Source organism: Equus przewalskii, chromosome 16 (assembly GCF_037783145.1).
Source record: "Equus przewalskii isolate Varuska chromosome 16, EquPr2, whole genome shotgun sequence".
In the NCBI taxonomy this organism is placed as follows: Eukaryota; Metazoa; Chordata; class Mammalia; order Perissodactyla; family Equidae; genus Equus; species Equus przewalskii.
The window spans coordinates 13,931,559-13,947,877 of NC_091846.1; the positions used below are offsets into that span (position 1 = coordinate 13,931,559).

A 16,319-nucleotide genomic window follows, 5' to 3' on the forward strand; every position below is an offset into this window, starting at 1 on the left:
AAATAAAAATATTTATTATGTTAGAGAAATAGTTTCTTTATCTCTTACATTGACTAATATTCACATCCATGTTTTGTTTAAGGTTAACACAATGTCATGAGCAGAATTTTTTTATGATATTCAGTTAAATATGCTAAAGCAAATGGGAAAATATTCAACTCGTATGTTCAGAAAGTCAAAGCTTAAAAGCAAAACAGATGTTTAACCAAATGTCTAGTGTATCATCTCAGTTACTTTTCATTATAATAACATTCCTGGTCTGGAAAAAAAAACAATTTTGTTCAGATAAATGAAGCTTACTATGCCATTAGATTTTATTCAGTATTCCTTGGTTTAATTTTTAGCTTTGCTGTAAAGAAGTTTGAGAATTTGACTTTCAAATGTTTTTATGACTATTTTACATATGGATAATGTAAAATAGATAAGACAGACATTTTATGTATATTTTGCCAAAAACATATGCATATGCAAAGTATTCTGACTTGAGCACATATTTTTCCAGTTTTCCCAGATTCTTGGTTATAGCCCACATGCTATCTTAAGAAAGGTTTGCAAACTGTAGATTCTACTTAAACGTTTGCCAAATCTATTATGGTAGTCAGCATACCTTACAATGTATCCTTAATGTCCATATCCTCTTCACTGATGCAGTTGGGCACAGAAGTTTAAAAGAAAAAGGACAAAGAAAGAAAGAAAATTTGTTGTTGACTATATCTATCTGCCATAGCAAGATTAGAACTCATCTTAAAGCTTGTATTTGTTATTTTCCATCATTTCTTTCTTTGCAGGAGTGTTGTGGTGCCTGTTAAGAAGCCGCCTCCAGGTAGTTTAGCTGTAACCACTGTGGGAGCCACTGCTGCTGGAAGTGGGCTGCCAACAGGCAGTACCTCTAATATATTTGCTGCTACTGGAGCTACACCAAAAAGTATGATTAATACAACAGGTATTGTCCTTATATATTTTTGTGATACCTCATCTTTTTCTTTCTGTTTTCTATATCTTCATTTTTCTGCTTATTTGATCTAAAAATTAAAATACCCTAATCGTTTAAGATTATCATAATCCTTAAGCAGGTTCTACTTTATGTTACTGCATTTCAGAATTTGTCTGTAGTTCTAGGATGTATTTTTTAGTGGTCATTTTAGAGGACACTATTGGTTTTTGTTTTGAGTCTTCTCAAAACACAGTTCATTTCTCAGAGTGAAATCAAATTGGTAAAAGGTTTTTGGGGAGCAAAACCAAAAGATAATTTGAATACTGATGTTTGATATTTAAATTGTATCAAGAATGTCAAAGTGTACTAAATGTGTTATTGACAGCAAAGAGATGTCATGACATTTACTGGTTGAATTCTAATGTATATTTTTTGCTAAATCCTCTAAGGGAAGGCAGAGCTCCCCTAAGAACCTTGATGGTATACAAGAGCCTCATCTTGATTTAAAAAAAGTGCATGTGAACAAGAACCATTGTTTGACATTGAATTAATTTATATACTTAGCTTACGATTGTATCCAATTCATTGTCCAACATTTTCCTAATGGTCTAGGAACAGAAAATTCCAAATCACTACAAATTTTAAAAGCCTGCCTAAAATAACTTTTTTTTTTGTAAATTTCCAGAAATGTTCCTGTTGATTATTAGCTAAATAAATCCTTACCCAAATCTTTGTGATTCCATTTTAGGTATTTATACAACGCAAGATGATCCCTGACTTTTCTTCCCTGACTATAGTAGCCTTCTCTTCTCCAAACTGTATAGCCTTGAACTTTTCCATCTATTGTTGTTCCTTAGATTCTTCCCATTTTTATTAATTTCATAGCTCTTCTTTGTGCTTTCTGTATCTTGTTTATCATACCACCTGAGTCTGACATATCATGAACCACACATTTATGGGGTTGTAGTAAGTAGAATCTACTCTATCAAGCATATTTATATTAGCAAATAAACATCATTAATGACAGTCGTGTTAAAGAACATAACATGTTTGATTTATTTATATTATAAATATTTATGTCTGGTTTTTCTGAAGACTTTATTTAAAGTTTTCTATCCAGTTTACAGTCTTACTCTTTATACTCAGTCTGTTTTCCAGAAATAGGAATAAAAATGTTCTTCTTTTACCAAAATATATACCAAAAATATGTTAAGGTTTTAAAAATATGCCAACGTAGTAGATCTATGATTGATTTTTATTGAGTAAGAACTTGTTTTTTAGACATAGTTCAGTGAAAACTAAATCACCTTTTTTAATCTTTATATGAAACAAGTTATGATATTTTCTTCTAATATCTATTTTATGAATTATTAATAGATATAGGAAGTGGTGGTAGCAAGAGGTCCAGTGATAATACAAAGTACCTAATATTACAATGAAAAATAATATGTAAGTAATAAATATTCTCCTTAGAGATATAGAGATACACACACACACACACACACATATTTTATGGGTCAACATCTAAACTGGGCCCATTGTCTAGTTCAGATTTTGGCGCACAGATGCTGTATAAGTGTTGTAGTGGAAATCGCAGTAAGCAATTCAGTTTTGTGGGAATTAGTGTAAGATAAGATATTATTTAGGAACACTAGATGTCCCTCAAGTCCACAGCTATTTAATATGCCTGCATGCTACATTATAGAAAAATCTATTCTAAAATGGCATCTTCATATTGTTGAAGAGAACTCATTATTTTAAAATCATGTACAGTTATACTCATTATAGCCCTTCTTAAGCAATCATTTTATCAAAATAAGCATTTGATGCTGCAGTGCTGCAAATTATGTTCAGACAGTTCATTGTAAATTATATTTTAGATGAAAACTAAAAATATTACAACATAGGACTAAAAACAGATAAAATTTTCACATCTAAATTTGCATTATTTTATCAGCCTCATTTTATCTAAAATTATTTCCATTTGTTGATGTCTCTTATTTATACCCCATTTGTAATATGTAGTTTTGATAAATTAATATAAGTAAATCAACTGGATTTTAATGCAACAGTATTATTTATCATTATAAAGAGTTATTAGTGTACTAATGGCCAAATGATTATTGATTTCTGTTTTGAAATTCAGATGATTAATTCTTTCAAAATCAGGTAGTAATTATGTAATGAAAATTATTTTGTTAAACAAATTTATATTTAAGGCTAAAAATTATTATTTTGGGAACAGGTGCCGTGGATTCAGGGTCCTCCTCCTCTTCCTCCTCTTCTAGTTTTGTGAATGGTGCTACCAGCAAAAACCTTCCAGCTGTACAAACTGTTGCTCCAATGCCAGAAGATTCGGCTGAAAACATGAGGTATATATAACCATTTGGGTTTTACTCATTTTACTCACTAAACCCCCTCAAACATAGTAAAACACTACACAATAAATACAAAGGTATAGTTAAGAATTCTTAAGAATGGTTGATTACATATTTTGGGATTACATTTTATAATTGCATTGTTTTGATATTTTTAGCTAGTTATTTATTACATGAAAATTAGTTATTATATTTGAGTCTAAACTGAGAGATCTTGAATGATTTTCAAACATTGACTCTGCCAAATTTGTAATCTGTTGTCATATAGCACGTTACTATTTCCAATAAAATAAAAACACCCACAAATGGTAACATGATAAATTGGGTATCTTCGGGGTGGTAATGAAAAGTTTAAAATATAGACTTTCAAAATAAACCTGCTAAATTATATATAATGTATATAATTGGAACTTGAATAGAAGATAACTTGAATTATCTTTTCTATCGTAATTTAGATAAAAATGACTTGTAGTAGCATATCAAAGAACGTTCCTAGAAGAGACTGGCCGCTGGCCCATATTCTTGGAGTTAAATTTGCACATACACAAACACACCACACACACACATGCATGTACATGTATGTATTCACATCTCTAATTGAAGTATCACACAAATAAAAGGTGTAAAAGCTCAGCAAAAGAATGAACATAGTCGTTACCATCACCCAAGTCAAGAAATAGAATGTTACAAGTACCCCAGAAGCCCCCAACCTGTGCTCCTTTTCCTATCACTATTCTTGCTCCTCTTCAGATTCACCGCCCTGATTTTTAATACTAGATTAGTTTTGGTTTTTTGAATTTTATATAAATGGAATTGCACAAGTATGTATTATTTTGTCTGGCTTCTTTTGTTCAACATAATGTTTATGAGCTTCATCCATGTTGCATGTAGCAATGGTTTGTTTATTTTTATTTCATTTTTATTCCTCTGTGAGTGTTTACTGCAATTTATAATCTATTTTACTGATGATGGGCATTTGGAATTTTCCAATTTGGGGCTATTACAAATAATCCTGCCTTCTATGTAGTAATGCTGCTGGTATGTTACTCTTGGGTGTACTACACATTTATATTCATGTTTGTTGGATAAATAACTTGGAATGGAATTGCTGGTTCATGGTGATTCTGCATGTTCAATCTTACTAGATAAAGCTTAAATGGTTTTCTAAAGTGGTTACGCAAGTTTACTAACTCATCAGCCACGTATGAGTTCCTATTTCTTCATATCTTTAACAATACTTAGTATTATCACTCTTACATTTTAGCCATTTTGGTGGAAGTAGAGTGGTATTCCGTTGTATTTTTATTTTGCATTTTCCTGATGACTAACGAGATTGAGCACTTTCTTATATCTTTATTGGTCTTTTGGTTTTCCTCTTTTATGATTTGCCTGTTGAAAACTCTTGCCCATTTTAAAAAATTGAGTTTTCTCTCTTCTACTTATCAATTTGTAAAGGTTTTTATGCATTTGGAAAATGATCCCTTTGATGATTATACGTCATACATATATTTTCTCCGTTCTGCGGCTTTTTCCATCTATATGATCGGTTTTAATCAACAGAAGTTGTAAATTTTAATGAAACTCAATTTATCAAGTTTTTGTTTGTTAGTGCTGTTTGTTTTGTAGATGAAATCTTTGCCTACATTTTTCCTTATCTCCTACATTTTCTTACCTTATCTTCTGGCTGCTTTATTCTTTGCTTTTTATGTTTAGATGTATAGTTCATCTGGAATTGAGTTTTTTGAATTCAGTGAAGGTAGAAGTAATATGGATGTCAGGATGATCTAGCACCATTTATTTGAAAAACTCTTCTTTCCCCCATGCTCTGCCACTTCTGTCACAAATCAAGTGTCCCTGTATACTGGATTCTGATTTGGCTCTCAGTTCTGTCCTAATACTCTGTTTGTCTATCCTTGTGCCTCACTAGCTTTAGGTTTAATAAAGATCAGTATCTGGTTGAGTAAGGTCTTCCACCTTGTCCTTTTTTTCAAGAAAGTTGGAGCTACTCTTGTTGTTTTGCATTTTCACTTAAATTTTAGAATCAGTTTGTCAATATCTGTATTGAAAACAACTTGCTGGATTTTGGCAAGGAATGGAATTTGTAGATCTATTGTAACTCAAGTTATATTGCGTCTATAGATCTCTTTCAATATTGTGACTTCCAGACTATGAACATCATATATTCCTTACCTTTCTTTAGCTTTTCTTAAATTTTCCCCAGTAATGATAATTAGTTTCCTATGTAGAAGTCTTACATATTTCTTATTTGATTTATTCTTAGGATTTTGACATTTTGCATTTGTATTCTTTTCCTCTAGTTTTCAAATCAACTGTATCGAGAACATTTGTTTATATTGTTTAAACTTAATGAATTATACTCATTTTGTGTGCACATTTGAAAGAATTTTGATCAGTTATATCCCCATATAATTACCACCACAATCAAGATGTAGAGTATGTCCATCACCCCAGATCGTTCCCTTGTGCCTCATCTGTTATTCACCCCATCCCTGCCTCAGGCAAACACTTACGTATTTTTTAATATTGTAACTTAAATTTGTTCTTTCTAGGGTTTCACGTAGATGGAATCACGCAGAATATACTTTTTGGTTCTTCCTTCATTCACTTAGCTTTTGAGATTCATCCATGTCTTTTTGTCTATGAGTAGTCCATTACTTTTTATTCTTGAGTATTATTCCATTATATGGCTGTCTCACAATTTATTTATTCACTTGTTGATACACCTCTGAGTTTTTTTCCAGGTTGAGGTTCTTATAAGTAAAAATTCTGTGGACATTTCAGTACCAATTTTGTCGACATATGTTCTTGGGTAAATAACTAAGAGTAAATTTGCTGGTTGAATAGTAAGCATATGCTTATCTTTATAAGAAGCTGCTGAGTTGTTTTGCAAAGTGGTTGTATCATTTTATATTTCTGTCAATAATGTGTGAAGGTTTCATTTGTTCGACATTCTTATTAACACTTGGTATTGTCAATCTTTTTAATTTAAGACGTTGCTGGGTAATAATATCTCATTTGGTTTTATTTTCCTCATGATTAATGATGACAGGGTTTGGGGTTTTTTTATGTGTTTATGGGCCATTAAAATCTTTTGCTATTTTTAATAAATTGACTTGTTAGCATTTTTTGTGTATTCTGAGTATATGTCTTTTGCCAGATATATGCATTGCAATTTTTTTTTTGCCATTCTGTGGCTTGTATTTTCATTTTGTTTAAAAGTGTTAAGAATAGGATGTTTCTAACTTTGATAAAGTCCATTATTTCAGAACATCTTTTCTTTTATGGTTCATGTCTTTATGTCCTAAGAAATCTTTATCTATCCCAAAGTTGTGAAGATGTTCTCCTATATTTTCTTCTGAAAGTTTCATAGTTTTAGCTTTTATGATTAGGTTTGTGATCCATTTTCACTTAATTTTTGTGTGTATGGTGAGGTAAAGGTTGGAGTTTGGTTTTATTCATATGTATATTAATGTTTCAGCACCATTGAATTACCTTGCCACATTGGTTTAAAATCAATTGATCGTCTATGTGTATCTATTTCTGGACTTCATACTGTTCCAGGATCTATATGGCTGTCCCTATGCCAATACCTCACTGTCTTCATTACTTTCTAGTAACTTCATAACTTTATAGTAAATCTTGAAATCAGGTAGTATAGGTCTGCTAACTCTGTTCTTTTTTACAACTGCTTTGACTTTTCTAGGTTATTTGCATTTTTATACAAATTTTATAATTGGCTTGTCAATTTCTATGGGAAAAAAATCCTGCTGAAATTTTAATTAGGATTGTGTTGAATCTTTAATTAAATTTAAGGAGAAGCTATCTTCATAATATTGAGTTTTCCAGTCTGTGAACATTGTCTATAACTCCATTCTTTGAGATCTTGAATTTCTCTCAGCAACTTAGTGTAGCTTTCATTGTAGAAGTCTTGTACTTATTTTTGTTTTTTTATTTTTTAATGTCTGATGATATTCTAAATTAATTTTTTTTTTAAGATTGGCACCTGAGCTAACATCTTTTGCCAATCTTCTTTTTTGTTTTTTTATCCCCAACTCCCCCCAGCACATAGTTGTATGTTTTTAGTTGTGGGTCCTTCTAGTTGTGGTAAATTAAATTTTTTACTTTAAATTTCCAATTTTTGAGTTAGAAGACAAACAAAAAAGAAGAAATACTTGTTTCCACTTATATAAAATTCTAGAAAATGCAAATTTATCTTAGCAGAGAGCAAATTGGTGATTGCTTGTATCAGTTATATCAATACAGCTGAGAAGAAAGAAGATTTTAATTGTGTATTCATAGTGTGTAGAAAGACAATTGATCTTTGTATATTAACTTTATATACCCCAACTTTGCTCAGTCCACTTAATTTTAGTAGTTTGTTTGGACTTTTCTCAACTGACTTGATAGTTCTATCTGTAGTTTGATTGTATTTTCTATGTGTAAAATGTCATTTGTGGCTTTAGTGTTACATAATCTTAAAAGGTTTGAGAATTCACCAAGGGGGCCATCTCCGCCTGGAATTTTCTTTCTGGGAAAGTCTTAAATTACAAATTCAATTTCTTTAATGGATAAGTGACTATTCAGATTTTCTCTTCTTTTTGCATCAGTTTTGGTTATTTGTGACTTCCAGGAATTCAGCCATTTTATCTAAGTTGTTGCATTTATTGCCATAAAGTTTTTCATCCTTTTTTTAAAATTCTTATTTTAAAATATCATTAAAGAGATTTACAATATCTATAATGATGTTTCCTCTTTCATTCCTGATTTTGTTCATTTATGTCTTTTCTCATTTTATCATTATTAGAATAGCTATTAATTTTCCAATCTTATATTTTCCCCCAGAAATTAGTTATTAGATTCATTAATTTTTTCTGTTTTCTATTACATTGAGTTCTGCTCATATTATATCCTTTTATTTATTTCAGGTTTACTTGCTTTTCTCTTTCTAGACTCTTAGGGTGGAAATTTAGATCAGGAGTCTATAAACTATGGCCCCTGGGCCAAATCTGCCATTGCCAGTTTTTGTAAATAGACTTTTATTTGAATATAGTCATGTCATTTGTTTATATATTGCCTCTGACTGCTTTCACATTACAATGACAGAGTTAAGTAGTTGCAACAGAGATAGTAGGGCCTAAAAGCTTAAAATATTTACTATCTTACCCTTTACAGAAAATGTCTGCTAACCCCTTGCTTAGATCTTTGATATTAGGTTTTTCTTCTCTTCCAATTTGAACATTTAAAGTCATGACTTTTCCTCCAAGCACTATGTTAGCTGTATTTTACAAATTTAGTTATATTGTTTTAATTTTTATTCAATATTTTTCCTAAATTTCCCCATGATTTCTTCTTTGACTCATATGTGTTCCAGAAGTGCATTTGAGGTTGACTTTTTCTCGCTCGTAATGCTGTGAGATCCATCCAAGTTGTTGCATGTATTAATAGGTTGTTCCCTTTGTATTTTTGAGTAGTATTCCGTGGTATGGATGTATGACAGTTTGTTTAACCGTTCACCCACTAAAGGACATTTAGGTTTTTCCCAGCTCTGGGTTATTACAAAAAAAGCTGCAATGAACATTTGTTTTTATGTGAACATAAGTTTTCATTTCCCCGGCATTAGTGCCCAAGAGTGAGATTACTGGGTTTATATGAGCAGTACCTAATTAGTTTTATAAAAACTCCCACCAGCATTGTAAGAGTAGTCGAGTTTCTCATTTTCACCAGCATTTGGCATCATCTTTGTTTTTCAAAGCCATTCTGGAAGGTATGTAGTGGTATCTCATTGGTGGTCTTAATTTGGCTTTTCCTATTGGACGATTTTGAACATATTTTCATGTGCTTATTTGCCATCAGTATGTTCTCTGTAGTGAAATATCTGTTCATGTCTTTTGCCCACTTTGTAATTGGGTAGCTTTTTTACTTTTGAGCTTTGAGAGTTCTTGATACATTCTAGGTACAAATCCTCTTTCAGAAATGTGTTTTGCAAGTATTTTTTCCCAGACTTGTTTCATCCTTTTAATAGAGTTTTCGACAGAGGAAAACTTTGTATTTTTGTTGTAGTCTAACTTATCATGGTGTCATGTCTAAGAATTCTTCACCTAGCCCCAAGTCCTGAAGATTTTCTCATGTTTTCCATAAAGTTTTGTGGTTTCATAGTTTTAGTTTTAAGTCGGTGATCCATTTTGAGTTAATTTTTGTATAAGGTGTGAGGCTTACGTTGAGGTTTGTATTTTTGCCTATGAACGTCCAGTTGCTCTAGCACAATTCGTTCAAAAGGATATCCCTCCTCATGAGGCATATTTTTAAGATCTTTTAAGGCAAGACTAAGATGGCCTTTATTTCTGGGCTAATTTTGCCATACTTAGAAAGTGTGCTGGGATCTCTCCTGAATGCTCAGTATGTTTAATTAGGTCTCTCCTTTATGGCCAGAGGAAACGCAGATGGTTCTTGGTCCTCTGTGAGCTATAGTAGATGTTTGCATTAGAGCTCCTTCATAGTTGTAATTGTTCTTTCCTCAGAAGTTGATCTGTTCTAATCTTGGGAGCTTACAGACATAATATACATAGATTTTATTCAGTCAAAGACTCAGATTACTGGAATTGTTTCTCTTTATAACTCCTTCCTCTTGGGTACTCTGTCCTCCAAATCTGTTCACCTTGGCCTCCCTGAACTGCAGTTCTGGTCCCGTCAACTCAGAAAGGTTGCCAGATTCTGTATTTGCCATAATATGGGAAATATCTCCCTGCAGGAAACCTGGATGATGATGGGACTCACCTCATTTGTTTTTCTTTCCTCAGGATATATGATCCTGTGCTTTCTGTTTTGTCTGAAAATAGTTATTCTCTGTATTTTGTACAATTTTCTCATTGTTAGTATGGGAGGTAATTCTAGACCACCTTACTCCTTCAAGGTGAAAAATGGAATTTGATGTTTTTCTGTGTAGTAAATTATTTCTTTTATAAATTTCATTTTTTAAATTGCATGCTGGTGTATATAATCCATTTCAGTATATTAAACTAATATCCTGAAATCTTTAGCTACTTACAGTTCTTTCTAAATAAATTTATATGTACAGTCATTTCATCTGTGAATATTGGCAGTTTTATCCTCCATTACGATCCTTAACACCTTTTTTTTTCCTTGACTTATAGTACCAACTAGTCCCTCCAGTGCAATTTTCTGTAGATGTGGTTAGAACAGTCATTCTTTGTTTCATCTCAGGTGGAAAGCTTTGAACGTTTCATCATTAATTATGTTTCTTGCCTATTTATTATAGATACTTCTTATCAAATATAAGAACTCTCTTGTGTTTACAATTAACCAAGAGTTGCTAGCATTATGTGTATTGAATTTTAACTTATGATTTTTTTTTTTTTGCCTACACTGAGATAACCTTGTGGTTTTTCTCCTTTTTATGCTAACATGGTCTATTATATTGACTTATTTTTTAAATGCTAAACAAACCTTGAATTCCTGGAAGAAATCTAATTTCTTTGTGATGTAAAATCTGTTTTATCTCTTGAAGAGTTTTTATAAGATTGGTGATTTTGTTTGTTTTTGTTTTTTCCCAAATATTTGATAGACTTCACAAGGAAAGACACTTGATCCTGGATCCCCTCTTTTGGGAAGTTTTAAAACTAAAATTTCTATTACAGATCTCCCCATATCTTCTATTTTGTCTTGTGTCAGTTTTGGTAGGTTCTATTGGCATTAAGTAGTTTATGCTATTCTCTTAACATTCATATAATCTGAAAGAAGTCCCTCCTTTTTACTCCTGATATTCTTTATTTGAGTTTGCTTTCTTTCTGCCTGCCTGCTTGCCTTCTTTCCAATTCTTGACAGTGCTTAGTCAAATTTATTAATATTGTCAAAGAAGCAAACATTCATCAGTGAGAAATAACAAGAAACTTAGGTTGAGGTTTATACATTAATATTTTTTCCTTAGTATAGTGATGTTTGAGAACATCAGCATGCAACAGAGTCACAGGGAAGGCTTGTTAAAACACAGCTTGCTGAGTTCCACCTCCAGAATTCTGATTCAGTGGATCTTCAGAGTGTGAGAAAATCCAAGATCTGCTGTTGGCAAACAGAGAAAGCCAACGTGCAGTTCCAGTTCAAGTCTAAAGGCCTGACAACCAGGAAAGCATATGCTGTATGTTCTAGTCTGAAAATTGGCAGGCTCAAGACCCAAGAAGAGCTGATGTGTCTTTCTGAGTCCAAAGGCCAAAAAAGACCACTGTCCCAGCTCCAACTGTCAGGCAGGAGTTTTCTCTTACTCAGCCTTTTTGTTCTATTCACGTATTCAGTTGAATGGATGAGACCCATCCCACTCAAGTGTTAATCTCATCCAGAAACATCCTAACAGACACACCCAGAATAATATTTGATCAAATGTCTGGGTACCCTGTGGTCCAGTCAAGTTAACATATAAAATTAGCAATTATACTCAGTGAACTTGATGCTGCTGGTCCTGAGAACATAGTTTGAGAAACAGTGTTTCAAGTGACCATCCTCCAGACTGCAGCATTAACTTTTGATAAGTCCTCTTCCCAGACAATGCATGGATCTTTGTATAATTTACTTCATTTACCCCGAATTTTGCAAACGTACTTGTACATATGTATCCATGTAAATGTGTGTATGTGCATGCAACTTTTAAGCCCCCCAAGAGAGTATAGTTACAATTTTATTGGTCAGCCTCTGTTTAGATTTACCCAAATGCTTATAATTTTTTATTGCTCATCATTCCTTTCTGAATGCCTAACTTCCATCTGGTATCATTTTTCTTCTTCTTGAAGAACACCCCTTACTTTTTCATTTAGTGCAGAACTGCCACTCATGAATTCTCAGTTCTTATTTGACTAAACATCTTTGAAATTCACCTCTAGTTTTTTGAAGGATAGTTGAACCAATGTTGATTCTATGTTAGCAGTTATTTTCTTTCAGTGCTTTGAAGATATTATTCAGTTGTCTTTTGGCTTTTGTTTCTTTCTGTGCTTTCTTTCCTTTTCTGCCTTTTTTTAAAAGAAGATACCTTCCAGTCTTGGTCTTATTGCTATTTCTGTGCTCCTCCTTCCCCCCTCCCTACTGCCTGCTTTTAAGATTTTCTCTGTCTTTGGTGTTTAGCAGTTTTACTATGATGTATTCATGCTCTGTAGTTTTTTTTTTTATTTATCCAGCTTGGGATTAGTAGAGCTTCTCAAATGTGAAAGTTGATGTTTCATCAGTGGCTGGAAAATTCTTAACCTTTACCTCTTTGAAGATTGCTTCTAACCCATTCTATTCTTTTTCTGGGACTTAAATTACATATATATTAGACATTTTCTTTATTTCTCATCTATCTGTATTCTCTCTTTCTCTCTCCATTATTCTGAGCATTTTCTTTTAACCTTAGTCTACTTTATTAATTCTTTTTTAAGCTGTTTCTAATCTTCTGAGTTCTTAATTTCGATTTTTTATAAGAATTGGAATTTCTATTTGACTTTTTTATAGTTTAATCTTCTCTTTCAGTTGTCCATCTTGTCTTTAATTTTCATGAATACATCAGATATAGATACTTTAAAGTTTTTGTTTCATTATTTGGCTTCTATCTCTATGATTTTGTGTTTCTCTTGGTATTCAGTCATCTTATCTACTTTAATGTCTTTTGTTTTTATTATATTGCGAAGAACCTGGTATATGAAAGATTGTAAAGATAATAGGAAGGTACGAAGTAGTGTTTTTTCTACAAAAAAAATGCATTTCCTTCTAGTAGGTACTGGCAAACCCAGATGACATAATGCTGTCAAGGTAAAAGGACGAGTCTTTTTGTGATTCACCACTACTCTAGGGTGTAGTGCTACAGAGTCCCAACGTGAAGCAGGAGAGTTTTTCTAAGCTCTTCCCCCTTTGTGGTGGGCACTGAACTTCAGTTTCTCCCTGTAAGTTTGTAAAAGTTTTGTTTAATTGCTAAGTCATTGAACTGCTTCTTCCAGAATATATGCATTTGAGAAAAGTGATCCAAATGCCAAAATCACCCTTTCGGATTTCTTGTTTCTCAAGATTGTGGTCAAATAATGGGTCCCTGTCTTAACTCTCCATTGCCCTCAAAGAGGTGTTTTTATTTTGTTTTGGTTTTTGTCCAGCTATCTTAGTTGTTCTCAGCAGGAAGATCAGCTGTTACTGAAGTGAAAATCCAAATTATTTTTATATAACTAGTTTGTTTATCCTCCTATATTAGATTGAGTATAAGCATTGAAATGGCTTAGTTTTTTTAAATCATTGCTTTCAACCGGATTAGCTCAGATCCATTCATTCTGTTCCTTAATTACATCACAAGCAAATTTAATTTTCTTGTAATTTTCAAGTTATAAAAAAATTAGTCAAGTATAATGTAAATTCTAATATCTCATACAGTCAAACCTCTTTAACTCCTTACTCTGGCTTTCTTTATATTAGGTTTTAATGATAATTCTTTTTCCTTCCTTTTCTTTAACCTTATCTGTATTTTTATTTTTAAAGCAAGGTTTTCTTAGACAGTGTATCAATGTGCCCTGCTTTTTTTTTTCTTTTCAGTTTGACAATGTGTGCTTTAATTGATGTTTCTACATAATTTACATTTATTATAATTACTGATATGGTTAGGTTAATGTCTATCAACTTGTTACTTGTTTCCTAAAAACTATTGTTTTCCATTTGTCTTTTACTTTTTTTCCCTCTTTCAATGCCTTCTTTGAGTTAACAGAGTAATTTATTACTATTTCATTTTCTCTCTAAGATTGCCTTATGTCTGTTTATCTTTAAAACATCTTTAGCGGTTGCCCTGCGTTTTACAATATAAATCATGAAACGATCACAATTAGTTGTTAATAGTATTATACTGTTTCATGTGTAATATTAGGATTCTTATAAAATTTACTCTTTTTCTCATCCTTTGTGTTAGTATTGTCATATGTTTTACTTTTATATGTCTTATTAAGAAACAGTGCATCACTATGTTTTTGCTCTGGACAGTCCATTTTTTTAGAGCAATTAAGAATAAATTAATTCTATATTTATTTTCATTTATCATTTCCAACACTCTTAATTTGCTTATATAAATATAAGTTTATACAGGTACCATATTCCTTATACTTCAAGAGCTTCCTTTAAAAGTTCTTGTAGCACAAGTTAATCATATGAATTCTCTCAGGTTTTTTGTTCTGAAAAAGTTCTTATTTTACCTTCAATTTTGAAATATTTTTTTAGCTAGGAATAGAATCATGGGCTAACATTTTTTTTAAATAAATTTCATTCCATTGTCTTCTGGCCTGCATAGTTTTTAATGAGAAGGTCACTCTTCCTTTCTTCCTCTGTATGTAATGAGTCTTTATTCTCTGACAGCCCTCTTCAAGTTTTTTCTTTATATTTGGGTTTCAAACGGTTTATTATGACAAATCTAGGTTATTAATTAATTAATTAACTTTAATTCTGCTTGTTTTCTGGGCTTCTTGAATCCATCCATGGTTTGATGACCTTTATCATTTTTAGAAAATTTCTTATTCATTATCTCTTCATGTATTTCTTTGGCCCTGTATTCTCTCTCTGCTTGTATTAGTTTTCTATTGCTACCATAATAAATTGCCACAAATTTAGCAGCTTAGAACAATGCCTATTTATTATGTCATATGTCTATAGGTTACAAATGCAGTACAGCTCACACTGGGCTAAAATCCCAGTGTTGGCAGGGCTGTATTCCCTTTTTTTTTTTAAAGATTAGCACCTGAGCTAACAACTGTTGCCAATCTTTTTTATTTTTTATTCTTTTTTTTTTCTGCTTTATCTCCCCCAAATCTCCCCTGGTGCATAGTTATATATCTTAGTTGCAGGTCCTTCTAGTTGTGGCATGTGGGATGCCGCCTCAATGTGGCCCGATGAGCGGTACCATGTCCGCGCCCAGGGTCCGAACCAGCGAAACCCTGGGCCACCGCAGTGGAATGAGTGAACTTAACCACTGGCCGCGGGGCCGTCCCCCCAAAGGTCTGTATTCCTTATTGGAGGCTTTGGAAGTAAACCAGGTTCATTCAGGTTGTTGGCAGAATTCACTTCCACACAACTCCAAGACTGATGGCCCTGCTTCTTTGCTAGCTGTCGGTCCAGGGCTGCCCTTAGGTCCTAGAGTCCTTTTTCCAGTCCTTAAATATGGCCCCCTACATTGAGAACCAGTGACAATGTATCACATTCTTCTCATACTTGGGATCTTTCTGACTTGCCCTTCTGATACATCTTTTTTGCCTCCCTCTTTTGCCACACCTCTGACTCCACCCAGAGTTTTCTGCTTTTTAGGGCTCATATGATTAGATTGGACCCATCTACACATTACAGGATAATCTCCCTATGTTAATGTACATAACCTGAATTTCATTTGCAAAGTCCCTTTTGCCATGGAACAACCTAGTCATAGGTTCCTGTGATTATGGTTTGGCCATCTTTGGGTAGCCATGATTCAGTATGCCTCATTTCTCCTTCTGGGGTTCTTATCACATTGTTATAAGGCCATCAGATACTGTTCCACAGCTCTTGAATGTGCTTGCCCTCTCTCAATCATTCTCTCATTATATATATTCTTTTTTTTCTTTTTGTTTCAACGTGTCTTTTTTCACTGGCCTATCTTCAAATTCACTAATTCTTTCCTTTGTTTTATTGAGTCTATTGATAAGCCTTTTAAAGGCATTATTGTCTCTTTTACTGTATTTTTCATTTCTAGCTTTGTTTGTTTTTTACAGTTTCTTACTTTGTGCTGAAATTCCCCATCTGTTTGTGCATATTGACTATGTTTTCAACTATTAATTAACTCTTAACATATTAGTCATAGTTACTTTAAATTGTTTGGTAGTTCCAACATCTAGTTTATCTGTGATTCTGATTTTATTGGTTAGTGATTCTGACTATGTTGTTTTTTTTTTTTTGTATGTCTTATACCTTTTGGTTGAAAACTGGACATTGTATACAGGACAGTAGTGACTGAC

General features: G+C 32.6%; 1 protein-coding gene across 13 annotated transcripts in view; it reads left to right on the forward strand.

Moving 5' to 3' along the window:
* The window catches only part of NBEA (neurobeachin), a 671,041-nt gene that overhangs the window by 262,351 nt on the left and 392,371 nt on the right, over positions 1 to 16,319 (forward strand). For 7 of the 13 annotated variants that reach the window (XM_070578754.1, XM_070578744.1, XM_070578749.1 and 4 more), the window contains 2 exons: positions 789 to 943; positions 3,180 to 3,306. In XM_070578754.1, coding sequence (XP_070434855.1) covers positions 789 to 943; positions 3,180 to 3,306 — 282 coding nt within the window. The remainder of the gene's footprint in view (positions 1 to 788; positions 944 to 3,179; positions 3,307 to 16,319) is intronic. The other 6 variants (XM_070578745.1, XM_070578750.1, XM_070578751.1 and 3 more) reach the window with 1 other exon arrangement.